The 19375-nt window shown below is 57.9% G+C and overlaps 1 protein-coding gene and 1 long non-coding RNA gene across 2 annotated transcripts; one reads left to right on the top strand and one right to left on the bottom strand.

Moving 5' to 3' along the window:
- Positions 1-419: 419 nt before the first annotated feature.
- On the bottom strand, positions 420-16285 carry RAC2 (Rac family small GTPase 2). The gene is made up of 7 exons (XM_082740208.1): positions 16032-16285; positions 13742-13813; positions 6013-6130; positions 5345-5407; positions 4745-4904; positions 1769-1900; positions 420-1150 (listed from the first exon to the last, which is right to left on the bottom strand). Exons 1-6 carry the CDS (start codon positions 16064-16066, stop codon positions 1770-1772), a joined length of 579 nt encoding a protein of 192 aa, XP_082596334.1. The 5' UTR covers positions 16067-16285; the 3' UTR covers positions 420-1150; position 1769.
- Positions 16286-16377: 92 nt separating this feature from the next.
- LOC309869333 lies at positions 16378-18707 on the top strand. The gene is made up of 2 exons (XR_014314120.1): positions 16378-17086; positions 17953-18707. It is a non-coding gene; the product is annotated as an uncharacterized lncRNA (long non-coding RNA).
- Positions 18708-19375: the final 668 nt, after the last annotated feature.

Below are 19375 nucleotides of genomic sequence, written 5' to 3'. Positions count from 1 at the left end.
CCACAGCCCCATATTCCAGCAAAGTCGCACTCTTCATTTAGGAACAAACCCCTCCATCCTAAAACGCAAGGTTTATGCCCCATTGCCTCCACTCCTTGCTCTAGCAGGGTGAGAAGTCCAGGCCTGACCAATCACAGCTCAGCAGCCCCCCCCCCGATAAATATGATTGGTTGAGGTGGGGTCCAAGATGTGGGCTGGCCCAATCAGAGTAAACCTTAATTAGAACTTCACCTGGGACCGAAACTTGCCTTTTTTTTTTTTTAAGCTAACTTTGAACCTGCAAGGATGCTCTGAGTGTCACCTGCCAGAGAATGAACCAGACAGCACAGGCAGAGCAAAGAGGTATAGGAAAGCAAGCCCTGATGATGTGCTTTGAGCCCCCTTGATCGAGCTGCACCTGAAGTCATGGTATTTCCAAATTTCATAGGATCAATAGGTTTATTTTCTGCTTAAGCAGGTTGTATTGGGTTTTCCATTTGCAGTAGCAAAAGTCCTGACTGGCAGGGTCTGAAAGTTTCAAGACTCCTACAGGCAAATGTAGCTCTGTGAATGACGGAGAAAGACTTGAGCAACCAGAGGAGTCAGTGGGATCCCGGTTTTTGACTGGCTGTTGCAGGGACCCACTGACATGCAAAGAATTTGATTTGATGTTGTCCGGAAAAGGAGGGCTAAGGCTGCAGGAGCAAACTTCTGAGATACCCATTTTAGCTCAGTAGGAGCACGTTCAGACAAGCAAGACCATCAATACTGGAGTAGCCACCTCAGGAGGGAGTGAGAGACCCATCCCTGAAGGTATGCGAGTGGTGGCTGGCCATCATCCTGTCCGAAATTTCCAGAGGGGATTCGGGCATTGGGTGGGACTGGGGTCAAGGGGTAGATGCTGCCACGTGCGGCAGCAGGTGCTGACCACACTAATGGCTCCCTTCTGGCCCCTGCGAAGGCGGGAGTAAGGGATCCAGAGCGAAGCCTGCAAGTTCACAGCCTTCCAGCCCCCGGGGGCTTCCAGCCCGGAGAAGATGAGCAACCAATCTGCAGCCATCTGCTAAGAAACACCACAGGGAGGGGACAACAGGGCCAGCCGGGGTACCGCTGGGCTCTGGGTGAGGACCCCGGAGGTCACAGCCATCTGGCTGGGAGGGCTGGGCGCCACCTGGAAAGGAGACATGCAGGGGGTAAGGACCTGGGGACAAGCAGAATCGCGTGCCCCCGCATAGCTTTCTCCGCTCAAGGCTCATGATCACCTCCCATCTTTTTGTTCAGGTTGGCCCTCCCATCGGCCCACCCTGCTCACCCATCACACCAAGGCCCCTCCATCCTTCTGGTCCCCCCTCTCCAGGCTGCCTCTGACCCACACGGGTCCCTCCTCCGCCCCAAGAGCCTCAGCTCTGTCTGCCTTGCCTCCACCCTTATGGGTGAGTATTAGGGAGACCCTGGACCCACTGGGCTCTCCTGGGGGCAGGGGCCAAAGGCATCTATCCATCCCTCTTCCCTCCGGCAGGGCTGGCAGAGTGGAAGCCTCATGGCACCCCTGCCGTGGCTCTGGCTTTTTTTCTGACACGCCTTCCTTCTGAGACCCGGGCTCCCTGCCGAGGGAGCTCAGGCAGATAGGGAAACTGAGGCCGCTTTGATACTCCCCCTTCTGTCTTGGCCTAAATGCCATCCCCTGCGAAACGGAAGGCCACAGAGTCATGGCAGGACACCCCTTCCTGGCGGGAACGTGCTGTGTTCGGGTGGGGACGGTCACGAGCAAGGAAGGAGGCTCTCTTACCCTACAGGATGCTGCAGGGACGCTTCTGTGGCCGCACGGGCTGGGGGCACAGGACGGCCCGGATCGCCTCGTCAAAGACGGTCTTCAGGCCTCGCTGGGTGAGAGCCGAGCACTCCAGGTATTTTACAGAGTCTGGGGCGGCGGGGGGAACATCAAGAAGGCAGAAGCCAAGGTCAGGAAGGGCCCTGGGCAGAAACCTCTCCCGAGCCAGGCCGTGGGGTCAGGGGACCACCGCCCGCGCCTCCGCTTCCTCATGCCTGGAATAGGAAGCTGGACCTCAAAAAGAGAGGCCAAGACCCACAGGGGCAGGTCTGAAGTTTTCTTAGACACGGCAGCCCTTAATTTGTGGAAGGCAGGCAGGAGTTTGGATACATTCCTGGGGGGAAAGGGAGCTCAAGTGACAGTGACTGAATCTCTCTCTGCCTCCGTTTCTTCTAGAAACTTCCCCAGGAGGCCTGAGGTGCTCACCAGGACCTTCCAAATGTCATCTGACCTTTCCTTAGCGTCACCTCATTTTACAGACGAGGACACTGAGGGTCATAGGTGGGGAGTCGTCTGTCCAAAGTTTCATGCTGAATGTTTCTCCTCCCCTGAGGGGTGGCTGGGGGCTGTCCGTGAGGGACCGGGATGAGAGTGCTTTTCCTCCCCCGACCTGAGGGGACCAGGCTTCTCCCAGGTGACAGCTCAGGGCAGGAGCTGTGGGCCCAGACAGCCAGAAAGGCAGGCTGAGCCCCCACTCCAGTGGCAGCATTCCCTGACCTTCTGGAAGGAACCTCTGTGAGTTCCCATAAGCACGACGACACAGTTTCCCCAAAGTAAGGAACCACAAAAACCCTTCTTCGAAAGGGCTGGGGGCACATTTCAGGAACAAGAGGAAAGAGAGGGGCAGGAAGGGGAACTTTGCCCCCGTGCTGGGGTCTGCTCTTCTCTGGGGAAGGAAGCAGACAGGCTCTGATGGGCACCTGTTCCCTGCCAAGCACTGGCCTGGGTGCTTCCAAAAAACCATGTGAAGAAATACTTCCCCGCTTACAGATCAACAAACAGGCCAAGAGAGGGGAAGCCTGGGTCCCAGAGACATGCAGCTGGGGAGAGGGGAGCCAGGACTTCTGGAGAGGGCAGCCCCTGGAAGGAGGAAGCCCATGGAGGACCTGGGGTTGGGAAGAAAGCAAAAGTGGGGCAGGGACAAAGAAGCTGAGGTTCAGAGAGCATGTCCCTTGCACAAAGTCACGTGTTGGATGTCTCCCCTCTACTCGGGAGCACTCTCCCACCAGGGAGCATGGGCAGTGGTCCCAGGGCCTGGCTGGCGGGGACAGAGTGCCCTTGCTTCGGTCTGGGAGCCTCATCACCTTATAACATTCTGTGCCTAGAAGGGTGTCCCTGGGCATCCGGCTGTCTCCCTGCAAGGGACCAGAGCCTGTGTCCACTTCTTCCACACCTACCAAATGCCTCCTCCCTAGAACCAGCCACCTTCTTGCTCTTCTTGGCCCAGTGGCATCCAGAACAAAGGTCCTAAGTGGGGGTGCTGGGCTCTCTTTGGCTCTGCCTCTGACCACCCGACGACTCCCGTCAGTCTGTTTGTGCCTGAGCCTCCCTTCTGTCTAAGACATGGTGACCCAGGACACCTGTCAAGCTGAGGCAGGCAGGGCCAAGCAGCTGCAGAGGACATGGTGGGGGGCAGGCGAGGAGGCAGCTGCTGTCTCTCCCCCACCCCCCATCAGACCTGCAGCTCTCCTGGACCTCCCCTTGGGCCCAGACTGGTCCCAGTCAAGTTCAAAGTCACTGCCCCTGCCCCACCCACACTTGGGATCAGCTCCAGGAGGGATCATCCAGGGACCAAGGCAGGACCTCGAGCCACCTCCTTACAGAGGAGAAAGCACCTTCAGGGATCATGCAGGCCAGCCGTTACGAATGGAGAAACTGAGGCCCAGAGAGGGGGTCCCACTTTCCCGAGGTCACACACACTATCAGTGCTAGAACCAGGACCAACATCCAGGCTTCCAGGCCCCTTCTCCTTGCCCCAAAGCACATGCTTTAGAAGGGGATGGGTCACATGCAGGCTAAAGAGTTAGAGCCACAGGGCAAAAGGAGTTGGGGGATGGGTTAGTCAGAGAACAAGAGAAGGCAAGGGTACAACCCCGGCAGGGCTGAGGAGCCAAGGACCCCAGGGTGGGGCTCAGGACCCAAGGCTTAAGAGGCAGCCCAAGACCCCTTGAGGGAGATGGCCATGTCGCAGGACTAGTCACAGGAAGGGGGAGGTGACAGCTGCGGTTTCTCTTCCTGTAGAGATGTGAGTCCCCAGAGCCCTCCCACTTCCGGCGGAAGGAAGAGCGGTGGGGCTGAGGCAGGGCTGGGGGGGGGAGACCCTACCTACTCAGGGGCCAAACCCTGGACCCGCAGGACCCTGTGGCGAGGCAGAGTGCCCCAGGCCGGGGTAGGGAGTGTCACTGCTCATGGGGGTCAAACCCGACTGGGGACACCAGGTTCTAGGGCAGATGTGCCATTCCCAGGTTGCAGGCAGGTCACAACTGGACCTGGGACAGCAGGCGCAGGCGCCAGGAGAGAGGCCAGACCCCCCAGTTACAGCCTCCCTGGGGCGGGCAGCTCTGAGTTCCCACGAGGAAGCCCCCAGACCAGCAATTTGCTATCTTGTGTTCAAATTCCAGTTCTGCCACCCCCTGGCTGTGTGACCTGGAGAAGTCACTTTACTTCTCTGGCCCAGGGATCAGGAGGCAAAGAGCAGCTGGGCTGAGGAGGGAGGCTGGGGAAAGGGAGGTGAGAAGGAGGCAGCAGGGAAGTCATCCTTCAAACCTAAGGCAGAGGCACATCCTCCAGGAAGCCTTCCTGGATAACCCAAGCTTGACTTGGCTGCTTGTGCTCAGAGCAGGCACCACACATGTCACTCTGTGCCTGCTTCTGTCCGCTCCAAGGCACTTCTCCCAGCCAGCCAGCTCCCCTCTCCGAGCCCGAGCCCCGTACCGATCTCCTTGGCCAGAGCCAGACCCTGCGGGTAGGTGATGGGCGCCAGTTTCTTCTCCTTCAGCCTCTCAATGGTGTCCTTGTCGTCCCGCAGATCCAGCTTGGTGCCCACCAGGATGATGGGTGTGCTGGGGCAGTGGTGTCGCACCTCGGGGAACCACTGGGCCGGCGGGAGGGTCGGGAGGAGGCCGAGGGGGCATGGGTGTGGGGACAAGAGGGGCGCCAAGTGTGAGAAGAGATGAGGGGGCACGAGGGGGTGAGGGGAGGAGGCATGAGGTGGTCCAGGGTGGGGGGGATGTGGTTACAGGAAAAGAAGAAGCAAGATTCACGAGAGATAAAAGGCAGGCAGAGGTTGTGTGCAGAGGAGAGAGGGGACATGGTTACAGAGTGTGTGGAGGAAAGCTAATGACCCCAGCCCCCTCTGAACCCCCTCTGAGTCTCACCCCCGGAGTCCCCAGCGCCATCACCCAGCCCTGGTTGGCCCTGGGAACGCTCTCTGCCCACGTCCCCTGCAGCCCCTCCCTCCGCGCCCCCTGCATCTCCTCCCTCCCTCAGGGTCACCTGCCCCAAGCCCCCAAGGTCCCGCTCTGTGCTGCTCACCTTGGCCCGGACGTTCTCATAGGAGGCAGGGCTAACAAGGGAGAAGCAGATGAGGAAGACGTCCTGGAGACAGAGCAGGCAACAGTCACCCAGAGAGGAGGCCTGGAGGTATCCCAGCCCCCCCACCCCGGGGCATCCCCTGAGCTGTTTATCCAACCCTTCGGAAAAGCCTGTCCCAAGTGGTGAATCATCAGGGGACCCTCTACAGGCAGTATGGCTATGGCCCCATTCTACAGATGGGGAAAGTGAGATCAAGGGCTTGCCTCCAGAACCCGTACTCCTAACCAGGTGCTCACTACCTGTCAGCTGATCGCCAGCCTGGAAGGAACACCAAGGGTGCCAGGGCCTAGGAGCCACAGAGCCACCTGCAAGCTTGCCCCCATCTCTCCTCCCCTCCCCAGAGCCCCTAGGACTCAGAGTCCTGGGCTCCCTATGGAGGCCCCATCCAGGGTCTGCCTGGGGAGCCAGGAGGTGCCAGAGCCCATAGAGGCAGAGGGGCTGGAGAGACAGGCACAGTGAGAGCAGGGGTACTGCAGGAGGGCAGGGAGAGGCACGGGGAGGAGGCCCCAGCTCCGCCCAGGAGGGCACGCTGCGATGGGCAGGGGTCCCCAGCCACTGGCCCCAGGGCATCGTCCCAGCCGGAGCAGGCTGAGCTCAGGGCAGCTCACCGTCTGTGGGTAGGAGAGTGGCCGGAGGCGATCGTAGTCCTCCTGCCCTGCCGTGTCCCACAGCCCCAGGTTCACGGGCTTGCTGTCCACCATCACGTTGGCTGAATAGTTGTCGAACCTGTGGGGGGACGTCCAGAAGAGTCAGTCTCCACGCCCGGAGCGTAGGCCTGCGGTCAGCCTCGCATCGCTCCGTGCGGAGGCCAAGACCCAGGTAGGGGCAGTCATAGGCAGTCACACAGCGCTGGGCACTTGGCTTTTCTTTCCTTTTTTTTTTTCCTTACTGATTCATTACATTAAAAAAAATTTTTTTTTATTTTATTTTTTTAGGATTTTATTTATTTATGTGACAGACAGAGATCACAAGCAGGCAGAGAGGCAGGCAGAGAGAGAATGGGGGGATGCAGGCTCCCTGCTGAGCAGAGAGCCTGATGCGGGGCTTGATCCCAGGACCCTGGGATCACAACCCGAGCCAAAGGCAGAGGCTTTAACCCACTGAGCCACCCAGGTGCCCCTACATTTAAAAAATTTTTAATACAGGTAAGCATCAAGAGGAAAATATTGTCTGCAATCACCTTTCTGCCCCTGCCTATCCTTTGAGAGGTGTTTTTTTTTTTAGGCCATAGGCCGTTTCCTCTAAGGCTTGATCCGACTTTCCCAACCTACTATGCTGGCCTGAGGTTGGTCACCCCCCGTGGCAGGAGGGGCCCCCCTCAAAGCAAACCCTGAGACAAGGAGGTGACACGTGGCAGCCTTGGGAGGGGAGTGGGGAAGAGACAAGGAAGGGCCAGCCAGTGAGCGGTTACTGTTGGGGCTGCTGGAGACGGGGTGCCTCTAAGGGGCATGACTTGGGGTCTCTATCCAGCCCTCTATCTTTCATTGGCAGAAGGATGTCCTAGGGCGCTAAATCCCTGGTCTTCCAGCCCACCCCCGAGTGCACACCGAAAGCCATCAGTCACAGACAATTTCAAGAAATGCCACCAACACACACAGATAAGACATGCGCCAAAGGGATGGTGGGGCAGGGTACTGACAGGAACAACCAAAATCCCCTGCCAGCACCAGCGAGACCACCTGGGCAGTCAAACAAGCTTCTAGATTTTCTTTTTATTCAACCCAACAGTATTTCTCACTGGAGGAAGGTGCTGGTTTCTCAGCCTGTGGGAAAGAAGATTGGGATCAGAGAGGTATAGTGACCTCCCCAAGGCCACACAGCCAGTGAGTGACCAAACTAAGTGGGAAATCAGTTGTGTGTGATTCTAGCATTCACTGCCCTGTGCTTTCCGGAGATGCCCTCACCTCCTGATCCTCCTCCAAGGATCATCATTTTGTCTCTCCTCACTGAGGCTACCCATGCAGGCCCTGCTCTGCATCCCTGGACCTGGTCCACTGAGACCTCAGGCTCCTCTGCCTTCTTTTCCCCTCATACATCAGCCAAGCTGTTTCTTGGGCAAAGCCTCCACTGCCTACCTCCCTGGACTTGCTCCTGCCCAGAATGCCCTTCCCCACCTCTCTTTGTCCAAATGTTCCCACTTATCCTGACCACGCAGTCCTACCTCCAGGATTTTTCTCCCATCGGTGCCTCTGTCTAGAATAAACTTTTATACCCTTTCACCCCTGTTTCCTACTCGTGCTTCAAAATCCTGCCCGGGCAGTTCCTCCTCTCTGGGGAAACCTCCAGGCCACTTCCTTCTCTATCCCTCACCTGGAAAGGGCCCATTGTTCCCTCCCTCTTTATCTTGACTGAAAGAGGCTGTGAGGGTGTCTCTGTCTTGCCCGGGGCCCTGCGCTCCAGGAAGGCAGGGCCTGTGCCTTCTTCCTCTCTAGTCTCAGGCCTGGCACTTAGTGAGTGGATCGAAATTAAAGTGAACCGAATGAAGCCCTTGGAATGCCACCTCCTCCAGGAAGCCCTCCGGGAATGCCGCTCAGTGACAGGCTGAAGAAGCCCTAATGTTTCAGAGTGACTCCAAAGACACCTGTTATGAGAAAGACACACATACACGCACACCCAGCAGTGAGCAGCCTGGCATTTTAACACACCATGCTTATTCATCCGTGGAGCATTCCAGTCACCTCTCAGTTCCACAGATGACCCATTCCCCGCTGCCTGGAAATTCTTACAGACACTCCTCCTCTGACTTCCCACTCTTCTTCCTCCCTCACTCCTCCTCACCGTGCCCGGCTGACTCTTACTCACCCGCCTCTAGCCCCATCTCCAGGTCACCTCCTCCAGAAAGCTTTTCCTGGCCCCCAGCCAGTCCAGCCAAGCCAGCAATCTTTGTGCCAAAAGCAGGTGCCATGCCTGGCTTGCTCCTCACGGTACCCTGAGGCCAGCCCAGTATAAGGCACACAGTAGGTGCTCTGTGTACCGGCTCTGGATGCCACCCACACTGCCGGGGGATGTCAGGAAGAAGCCACTGTCCAGAAAGACACCGCAGGGCATAATGGGAAAAGAAGGGCCTGGGTTGTCCTTGGCTTCGGTCAGGAACATCCCTTCGGGACACACTTACAGAGTTGGGACACTCTTCTCTCTAATGTCCAGCCTGAAATTCTGGTGCCCAAAATCTGCCTAAGATTCTTTGAGCCAAAGGCCTGTGTCCTCTCGGAGCCATCCCCACGGTCTCAGGGGCCGTGGCAGTGGGGAAAGAGTGGGGTCCTGGGACCTTGGAGCAGCACCAAGTACCAGATCTGGGGCCTGGCAGAAAGCTGGGGACCTTTCTATGTTAGGTCTTGAAGTCTCAGGTAACCTAAGACAAAAGAACCTCAAGTTACTCCCATCAGACAGATGGGGAAACTGAGGCCTCAAGATGTCAAGTAAGTTTTCCAAAGCCAACCATCTCATAAGCATAGGAACTGGGATTCGAGCCTTGCTCCTTCTGTGACCTCTGTTAGTGAGCAAGGGTCCGGGGCCGGGGGGGGGGGGTGGGGGGGACGGTGATTTCCCCAGGGACAGCCACCCAGAACTAGGAGGGACCAGAGTTCCTTGTGAAGCCTTGTTCTGGCTGTGTGACCCTGGGTGAGTCACCTACCTTCCCTGAGCCTCATTTTCTTCAATGTGAAAAAAAGTCCTTTCTCTTAGGACCATTAGGAGGATCTGAAGAGACAGAGGACAGTCAGGTCACCCTGAGGGGAGATGCTAAGCTGCTGAGATCACATTTCCAATGCCCCACACATACCCGCTTGTCCCTCCCCAGAGGCCTGGCCGCCAGGGTCCAGGGGATCGCTGCAGGCACACAGCAGGGATCCACGGCCCTCCAGGGTCCCCCTTATTTGAGACTCAGGGGCGGCCAGGACCAGAGGGACCTTACACCACCGCTCTGGCCGGCCCCCACCGCTTTTTCCAGATGAGGAAACAGGCCCACAGACAGGAAGGCACTTGCCCAAGATCTCACAGTCAGTTGGCGGTGGCCAGGACTAAGTAAGTCCTGTTCCCCAATTCAGAAAATCCCACAGGGTAAACATGGGGGCTATTTTGTGGCTGGAGAGGCGGGGGTTCGAGCCTGGGTGTGGGGCTTCCCTGAGCTGTGGGAAGACAGAGAACTCACATTTGCTGAACACCCAGGGGTGTCAATGACAGTTCCAGGCTCTTCCTACTTAGACCACCTCAGTGGGCCCAGGGAGCAGTTACCACCCTTATTCCCATGCTACCCATGAGGGCACAGACTCAGGAATAGGAAGAGACCTGCCCGAGGTGACACAGATGGCGTGTGTTCACCCCGAGTCCGTGCGGCCTCCTTCTGCATTCTCAGGGCTGCAGACCCAGCCCTGACCCTGGAATGGAGTGGAGCAGGAGACTGGGGAGGTGGGAGAAGGGAGCTCAGCACACAGCATCACCGGACCCCGCCCCAAGCCCACCCCCAGAAAGGAAGAAGGTGTACTCAAGGAACCCAGAGATCAGAGGGCATGCATGGCTCGTGACATGGGGACAAGAGAGGAGTGACCAGGTCAGGCGGGGCGTGGACCCCTCTTGGGACTCAAGTTTCGGTCCTCAGGCCAACAGGCCACGGCGGAGAGGCTTGGCCAGGCGGTGCTGCAGGGGTGGGTGATGTGTGATCACATCTGCATTTATAAAAGGCTCCTCTTGGGCTGCCTGGGTGGCTCAGTTGGCTAAGCAACTGCCTTTGGCTCAGGTCATGATCCCAGAGTCCTGGGATCGAGTCCCACATCAGGCTCCCAGCTCCATGGGGAGTCTGCTTCTCCCTCTGACCTCCCCTTTCATGCCCTTTCACTCTGTCTGTCTCTCTCTCTCAAATAAATAAATAAAATCTAAAATAAAATCTTTAAAAAAAAAAAAAAGAGGCTCCTCTTGGCCACTGGGTGTAGAAGCCCGGAAGGAGGGTCAGAGGGGAAGCTGGGCGGCCAGTGGGAGGCTTGTGGAGCCGGCAGTGAGAGAGGACAGAGGAGGGTGGCTGGGGGAGGTGGAGGGTGTCCCAGGCGGGGCACAAGGGGCTGCCCGTGGTGGCAGGAGGCCGGGCGAGGGGCAGTGAACGCCCAGCAGAAGACCCTGGGTGTCCGCATCCATGGAAGTCCAGGCTTGACTTGTCAGGAGGTGAAATGAAGGTGAAATTCAAGTACCGGCCAATGGGACCTAAATTAACTGTGTGGTTTTCCTTCCCACCAGCCGAGCTATCCGCGGGTGGCTGAGTTCTGGCACCTTCTCAAAGCAGACCAGAGCTCCCAGTCACTCCAGAGTGCCAGGGACATGCTCGCTCTGTTCTAGAAGCTGGTAGGATAGCCGTGAACCGGACGGACCAGGGCCCTGTCCTCCCGGAGCCAGCAGGGGAAGTCGGATCAGGAAGGGCCATAGAGAACATCAAGCATGAGGCGCCTGGGTGGCTCAGTGGGTTAAGCCTCTGCCTTCAGCTCAGGTCATGATCTCAGAGTCCCGGGATCGAGCCCCGCATCAGCTCTCTGCTCCGTGGGGAGCCTGCTTCCTCCTCTCTCTCCCTGCCTGCCTCTCTGTTAAATAAATAAATAAAAATCTTTAAAAAAAAAAAAAAAAGAATATCAAGCAGGGGGCGGGGCCTGGGTGGAGGTAGGGACCCCTTGAGACAGGGGGTCCAGGAGCTGATCCCTGAGCAGGGAACTGAGTGATGGCGAGGAGGAGGACAGGGGTGTGGGGAGGCTGATGGGATCCACAAGGAAGCCCAAGGGTCTGGAGTGAGGGGGTAAGGGTGGGGGCCTGTGGTAGGAGATGAGGCTAGGGGTGGGGGGCAGGTGCCATTCTGGGACTCACACGACAGGAGAGGAGATGGTATCAAATGTGAAGGGGGGCCGTGGGAGGGGGCTTAGGTCTGGGCACAGCTGCATCTAATTTTCGCTTTTGAAAACTCATCTGGGCTTCCTTTTGAGAATGGTTGTAAGGGGGAGACGTGGGTGGGGGAGAGCCCCTGTGTCACAGGCAGGCAAGCGCAGGGTCCTCCTGCCATGTTCTGGTATCCCCAGTACCCTGCACAAGACTGTCTCCCCCTCTGTGGCATGAGGGTTTGACCCTGAGCTGTTAACCCCCTACCCCTGGCAAGGAGCTGAGCGCAGCTCACCTGCTTATCTGATTGTGAGCTGGCCTACGTGCCTGCAGGCCCAGCAAACTCTTTGGGCCCCAGCAGACCCTCCCGGCCCCAGCAAACCCCCCCAGCCCCAGCAAACCCCCCGAGCCCCAGCAAACCCTCCCCAGAAAACCCTCCAGGCCCCGAACCCCAGCAGCTCTCCCCATCTTATCTCTGTGCCAGAGATCCCCTGTTTTCCACAACTCCGCTCTCACCAGCGGCCCCACCTCCCAATGTCAAGAGTTCTGCGTGACTTATCTCCGCTTCCCTGTAGCAGGGGTACAGGCACTATAGCGGGAACCCCTTGGAGGGCTCGTCCAGAGCCGAACAACTCTGTCCGGGACCACACAGGAAGGGGACAAGCAGGACTGACACATCTTTGCAGGAGCAGAGGCAAAACGAAAATGCAAGATCCCTGTGCAAAGGCCAAGAATTTCAAGACGGCCCTAAGTGTCTGACCCTACTCCCCAGAGTCCTGAAAGGCAGAGCTTGCCTGGTTCATTCTGTCGGGCCTGCAAGGGTGGTGTCCTGAGACCACCAGGGACCACCAAGGGCCAGGGCTCTCCAAGACATTAGGAACAACTGGGTCCAGCCTGGCCTCTGCTCCTCTCCCTGTCTTGCACCAGAGAACACGCCCTTCATCTCCCTGCCCAGGGGAGGCACCCCGGCAGTGAGCCTGGGGTTGCCCAGCCCAGTCTTGTCCCTATAAAAAGAGAAACTGAGCCTCTAAGAGGGGAAGTGACTTGTCTAAGGCCCTTCAGCAAACGGGCCCCCAGCCAGCTGGGACAGGCAGAGGCAGGACAGCAGGCAGCCAGTGCAGGGTCGATGATGGTGACCTTTGCAGAAGCTGCCTTTCCTCTGGCCTAGAGTCAGCCCTCTGTCAGCATTAGGAGGTGACTGACGTCTCAGGGGCAAATACAGCAGGCGCGGAGTGGGACAGGTGCCATCACCAGACCGTCTGGGGACCTGGGGCAGAAATCGGTTTTCCAGGCTCCCTTCGCGGGTGTCTTTGCCCTGTCCTGGCTGCCTGCCTTCCTCTGGCCCAGGCCGGGATGCCGGTCAGGGTCCTGGGGGTCAGGAGGCCCCTTTGCAGTGAGCCTCAGTTTCCCCCATGGGCGGCCCAGGTGGAATGCCACCTCTTATGGGGCTCAAATAAAAGCAGACGCGTGATGTTCCCTGCAGGGGCCAGCACACGGCCGGCCCTCAGTGGCTGGAGGCTAGCTCCGATGGACCGTCTCAGGGCCTCTCCATGAATTCGAGTCAACTCAAAACACATCCAGTGTGTGTAAGACAGCACGTAGATCACGGCGTGCCTGAGACACCAAACTGAGCTGATGGGGTGACCCAAGGGAACTGGCTGAGCCTTCCCACCCACAGAGACTCCTGGTCACGAGAAAGATCAGATCAAGTCTTCTGGGGAGTGAGAGGGCTGTGGGGCTGGGTGACAAAGTCTCCGGGGGAGGGGCCCTGCAGCTGGCCTGGAGGTCTGAGACGCTTTTGAAGGAAAGACACTCCAGGCAGAGCAAACCGCTTGAGCAAAGGCCCTGAGGTGGAAATGCCCAAGGAGAGTGTGGCGGGGACAAGCAGACAGAACGTGAGGCAGCGTGGGGGCAGCGATGCTGGAAGGGAAGGTTGGGAGAAGCCGGTGTCGCGCTGGGGGTGGGGACGCTGTCCTGTGAGCAAGGGGGCTGCCGAGGGCCGGTGCTTCCCCACGTACTTCCCTCCCGAGGCTGCCACCCACCCACATGGCATCCAATAGCAGCCTTGCCTCCACCCTCGACAAGAGGGCAGGGCCTTCCACTGGCCTCCAGATGGCACTGCCCTCTCCCGTAAGTCCCCCTGCCTGCTCCGTGGCCAGGGACAGCCTCCTCCTCCTCCACCAGCCCACGCTCCCCTCCACTTCTCAGCCCTGCGTGACCCCCTTTGCCCACACCACACCCAGCCGGGAGGCCGCCCATCCCGCCTCACCAGCCCCATCTCTCCCGCTCTGATGGCCTCAGCACTGGTGGCACTGGTCCGCACTGCCCCCCTCAACATTGCACACTGCCTCCGACCGGTCGTCAGGCAGCTCTGCCAGGTGGGGACACCCCTCCTAGGCCCCACCCAAGGCCCAGCCCACAGGAAGCGCCTGACAAGGGGGTGGGCTTGGTGATGCGCGTCCTGGCTCCCGCCCCCTGCAGACTCACACGGTGGGGATGTACTCTCCGGGGAAAGCGTTGGTGGTGTAGCTGATGAGAAGGCAGGTCTTGCCCACGGCTCTGAAAGACAGGAGGTTCGAGGAGACGGCGGTCATGGCCCCTGCCCAGGACGCTGGGAGGTTTCCGGGTCCCCCAGCCCAGCCCTCAGGGAAGACCCAGCCCCACCTCTCCAGGCCTCAGTCTCCCCACCTGTGAATGCCAAATTCAGTGGTCCCAAGCCTGAGTCACAAGCGTCATCCAGGCTATGTGTTAAAGGGTGGGCTTCAGGGTCCTGTCTCAGAGATTCTGAGCCATGGTGCGAGACAGGACTGGGAATCTGTATTTTTAACAAGCTTTCCCAGGTGACGCCGACCTGGCACAGTTAAGAACTGGGGGTACCTGGGAGCCCACTGAACCGGACAATGCCACGGGGCCCCCGGTGCCTGACCAGCCCTCTGCTGTCACACGCCTGGGTTCCGGATCCCAGCTCCACCACCTCCCAGGGACACGGCCTTGGGCAAGGTACTTAATCTCCCTAGGCCTCAGTTTCCCCATCTTGAACATCGGGATACGAGGCATTTCTCCTCCTAGGAGTGTGCTGATTCGTAAATCAGGTGAAGCCCACGGAAGAAGCCAGCACCATGTCTCGCAGAGCGTAACAGCCGGTCGACATCAGGGAAAGCCTGTCGCTCCCTCCTCTTTCCCTCCCACCTCCCCAGAGAGAGCAGCCGTTAAGAGCACGGAGTTTTGAAGTCAGAGAGACTTGGCCTCACGTCCCATGAGGTCTTGGGCAAATTACTTAACTTCTCGGAGCCTCGGTTTTCCCACCTGGAAAATGGGCCTCATATTAGGTTGGTGGGAAAACCAGATAGAGGGGGAATGACTGAGTCCAGTACCTGACGCATAGTAAGTGCTAGGGACTGCGCGCTGGCTTCCCCCGGGGTCTGCAGGTCGCTGGGGCTGGGAGGGGGCACCGGGAGTGCAGGGCAAGTCTAGCAACCAAAGGGGCAGCCCTGGGCCTTCCAGCCCTGCTCCTGTGTTGGTCACTTCCTGTTCTGAGGAGGCCGGCCACCTTCTCCCCGCCACTGCCCTGCCCAGAGCTTGCCACCAAGGTGACTTTGAATGACTGGGACGTTGGCTTTTGCCCTCCTCTCCTCGGATCAGATACAAAGCGGAAGTGAACAGAGCCCAGCCTGCGGGCAGATAAGGCCAGGCCGGTGCATCGGAATCAGCTGAGGGCTGATAAAGGACCTGCTCTCAGGAAACCTATCAGAGCCCAAGTTCGTCTGTCATGTAGGGCTGCTTAACCCAGGCCAGGAAAGATCTGAGTCTCTCCAAGCCTCAGGCTGCCCCTCTGTAGAACGGGAGCGTTGGAATGAAAGTTTGCCAGCTTGAGATGCTGGGGTTTGCTGGATTGGACTCCCAGGAAACCCCAGGAGGCACCTGGTGGGCTGGGGCCTGAGACACTGTGGAAGGCTAGCACTGGAGACTGGCAGATCCGGCCTCTTAGACCTTGTTAGAAAGAGGCCCACGGGGACATGACAACCCAAGGTCACTGTGCTCCCACTGCCCAGAAGACCCCTCAGCCCAGCCTAGCCCGCACCAGCCCTCCCAATCACCCTCACATCGCTTCTTTCCTCCACTTTCCCTTTATGCCCCCTCCCCCTCCTGCTTCTCACCCACATCCCCCACACATCCTCCCCAGCCAGGCAGGCTGCAGGGAGGGGGAGGGGAGAGCCAGGCAGGGAGGAGGGGAGGAGGTTAATAGTTATTGAGCACACTATGCCCAGCACAGCCACTCAAAATAGGTCAGGTGACCCCACATCAATCCCAGGGGCGTGGTCTCTTCCCAGATGGATGAACAGAGGTTCAGAGAGGCTCTGTGGCTTGCCCAAAGACACACAGCCATGCAAGCCAGATACTAGAGCCCAGATCAGCCTGAGGACAAAGGCCAGAATCTTGGCTCTCCACTCCTGCACCTGCATCCGCAAAGTTGAAGACCAGTCCCCTAAGAGACGTGCTCCAGGTCTCAGGGTGCAGAGGAGGGGCCCCAGGCACCTCCACCCTCCGTTCTGTGCCCTCCAGCCACCTCCACCCAAGCAGCTTCCGGAGTGAAGCAGGCAAAGAGGGTGAAGTTGTCCTCTGCCCACCTCAGGGGCTCTCTCTGGGTCCCGGGACAAGAGGGGAGCAGCTCCTCCCGGCTGCCTCCCAGGGACTCCTATTTGGGCAGGACAGGTGGATCTCAGGGTACCCCCGTCAAGAGCCTCAGCCAGGTGAGGAAGTTCAGCCAGGTACCTACCCATCTCCCACCACCACACACTTGATGGCTTGCATCGTGTCCGGGACCTGGGAGGCAGCGCTGGTGACAGCTCAGGGCACAGAGGGTTTCCGCGGGCTCCAGGGGTTGGGAGAGCCTGGCAAGGCGCCCCGGCAGAGGAGCAGCCACAGCAGGACAGGAGGCAGGAGGAAGCGGAAGTGGAACTTACCCAAGCTGCTGCCCCAACAACCGTTTGCAGAAGGCGGAGCGTGCGGTCTGGCAGAACAGCTCGGGGCCCCTCAGGTGCTAAGCTGGGGCACCCGTGGGAGACCTGGGTACCCTCCAGGCTGGGGTGTCACTTCTTGCCCCTGGGGCCAGGCCAGAGCTGTTCTCCAAAGACTTCAGGCTTCCAGGAATTCAATGGATCGAAATTCTAAGTGTTAAGCATTTAATGAGTGCCTACTGTATGCTGGGCATAGTATCAGGCGCTGGTGAGTTCAGCCTTGCAAAAGGTACAGCTGATCCCTGGGAAGATGCCAGCTGACACGTGTGTCCATAAAACAAGGCAGGAAGCGATGGGGTCACGGGGGATCTCCTGGAAGGGAACCTCAGAGCTACACAGAGGGAGAGCTGGAGCCCATGAGCATTTGAGCTAGCACCCAAAAGCTGGTGCCAGAGAGAGGGCACTCCAGGTGAGGGGATTGCATGAGCAAGACACCAGGCTCCCCCCAAGCAGGTGCAAGGATGGGATCCCGGAGTGTGGAAGGATGGGAGAGGCAGGAGGTGGGGGGCAGGTGGGGGACAGGTGGGGGGCAGGTGTGGGGCAGGGGCCTGCAGAGGGAGAAGGGGAAATAAAAGGGAAGTGACGGGCAGTGCTCCGCATGAGCCAGTCCTGTGCTGGAGGCAGCCTGGGGGGACCAGGCGCCTGGGGCTGAGGCCCCACGCATCTTAACGATGGACAAATGGAGGGTCCAAGAAGGCAGTGGACTCGCTAGGACCACCGGCCTGAAATCAACCCCAGGGCCAGGTGACTCCAAGTTCTTCTGGCACCTCACCTGCCGAAGGGACAAAGCCTCGGTTCTGCAGCTCATGGGAGGGTGAGTGCCCCCGCCTCCGCCCTTAGCCATGAGTCAACTTGGGATCTGAGCAGCACAGCCTCTCCCCGTGGCCTCTGAGTTCACCTGGTTCCTACCGTTCCTTTTGCCACTGCTCCCACACCCAGACGAAGAAAGAAGCAGAGCCAGTGGTCAGCCAGGTTGGACTGTCACTTAGGACGAACCAGGAAACCCCGGGACAGTGGCCAGCTCCAATAGGTGGCCAGTCAGTGATCAAACCCAGCCAACAAACTTGAGTATCTGTCCCCTCTCCTTTGCATAAACTGAGCTCAGGTGGTGGGAAACACTTCACGGTGCTTAGACCGGGTCAGGAAGGGCAGTGGCCCCACCCCCCTCCAGGACCCACCCTGGGCTTCCTCCCTCACAAACCCCCTAAGGACTTTCTTCTGGGTGTCCCGCTGTTCCGACCTTCTCTGTCCCATCCACTGCTCGTCCCTAGAGCAACCCCCGTTGACCTAAACAACGACAGCAAAACCTAAATGCGATGTGATATCCTGGCTTGGATCCTGCAACAGAAAAAGAACGTTAGTGGGAAAAGTGGGAAAACCCAAATAAAGTCTGACATTGAGTTGACAGTATTGTCCCAATGTTCATTTCTTAGTTTTGACAAAGGGACGGTGGTTACGTAAGTGAGGTTGATGTAAGGGGAAACTGGGTGACGGTTAGAGGTGAATTCTCTTACTATCTTTTTGTCTTTTCTGTACATCTAAAATTGTTCCAGAACAAAATGTTTATTTATTTAAAAAGAAAAGAAAAGAAAAAAAAGAAGAATGCACCTCTTTGGGGAGACATGGTATGACTTGGGAAGGGTGACATGTGTGGGTTTTATCCCCTGTTCTCCCCTCTAGGGCGGGACTTCCTTTTGCAGTGAACAGTCTGCCCGACCATACAGGGCCCTAGTGGTCCTCCAAGCTGAGCAAGCCACTTCTCCAGACAACCCAAGCAAAATGCTCCCTGACTTAAGGCCATCAGACTCCCTCCTTCATTCTGCATGCCTCCGATGATACACCGCTTGAATACCTAGCACTGGGCTTGCTACTTCAGGGAACAAAACCACAGATTAGAAAGCTGGCCCCGAAGAACTCGCGCTTCACTGTGAGTGCCCCAGGTGCCCTGAAACCGCTCTCTTGGAATGTCCCCATCTGCAGGCAGCCCGCAGGCTGTGTGGACAGGCCAGGGTTGGCAGAGGAACAAGATGGGAAGTGAGCAGCCTGGACGGCAGCATCCGGGTGGCTGTAGGCTGTAGGAAGGACAGTGGCCACAGCGGTGTGCCTCCAGCCTGAGATTCGCAGCTCTGAGTATATGACTGGAGGGGGTGCTGTTCCCCCACTTTATAGATGAGGAAACCAAGGCACAGAGAGGCTCCCTGACTTGCCCAGGAGGACACACTTGTGGCCACTACACTGGAGGTGAATTTAAGTTCTCCTTATATAGGTTCTCCCTCCTTTCACAGATAGGGAAACTGAGGCCCAGTCCCTGTGACCAGGACAGTGATGCCGCAGTCCCGGTCTCCGTGCCAATCCTCCCCACTTTATCTTTTTTCTTCTTTTTGAAGGGTCCATCTTGAGATGTAATTTATATTCAATAAACAGATCCATTTAAAGTGTACAGTTCCATTCATTTTGATGGATCTAGACACCCATGAACCCTTCACCATGATCAAGATACAAAACATCGCGGACACTTAGATCACTGTGAAAAGCTCCTTCCCTCCCCTCACCACACACAGAAGCTCTGATGTGTTTTCTGTCGTTCTACATGACTTGGCATTTTCTAGAATTTCACAGAAATGGAATCGCGCAGTACGGACCCTCTGCAGAAGGCTGCTTCCATCCAGCATGTTTTGGAGATGCAGCCGTGTTGCTGCCTGGGCCGGGCCCATCCCCTCTCCCCAGCGGACTGGCTCCCGAACGGGAATGTGTCACCGTGTGGTTACTCATTCAGTCCTGTCCTCTTTTAACCACACTGAATCACAGAACCGCGGGGCCTCTGGGCATGCGTGCAGAGATCACCAAGGCCATGTTTACCCAACCCCGCCCTTGCACCACTGGTATCCAGCGCTTGGTTCCACAGAGCAGCCGTCCTGGCCCTGCTCACATACCTCCAGTGATGGGGAGCTCATTTCCTGAGGAGACAGTCTCTTCCATCCTTGGGCACCTGGGACTGTTACAAAACCCTTGTTCATTTCAGCCTCAATCCACCTCCTAGACGGTCCTCCCAGAGGTCCCCTAACTCAGGCCACTCAGATCTGGGCACTCCCTCCTCCTTATC

Source organism: Mustela nivalis (genome assembly GCF_964662115.1).
Source record: "Mustela nivalis genome assembly, chromosome: 7".
In the NCBI taxonomy this organism is placed as follows: Eukaryota; Metazoa; Chordata; class Mammalia; order Carnivora; family Mustelidae; genus Mustela; species Mustela nivalis.
This window is presented reverse-complemented; position numbering and strand designations above follow the sequence as displayed.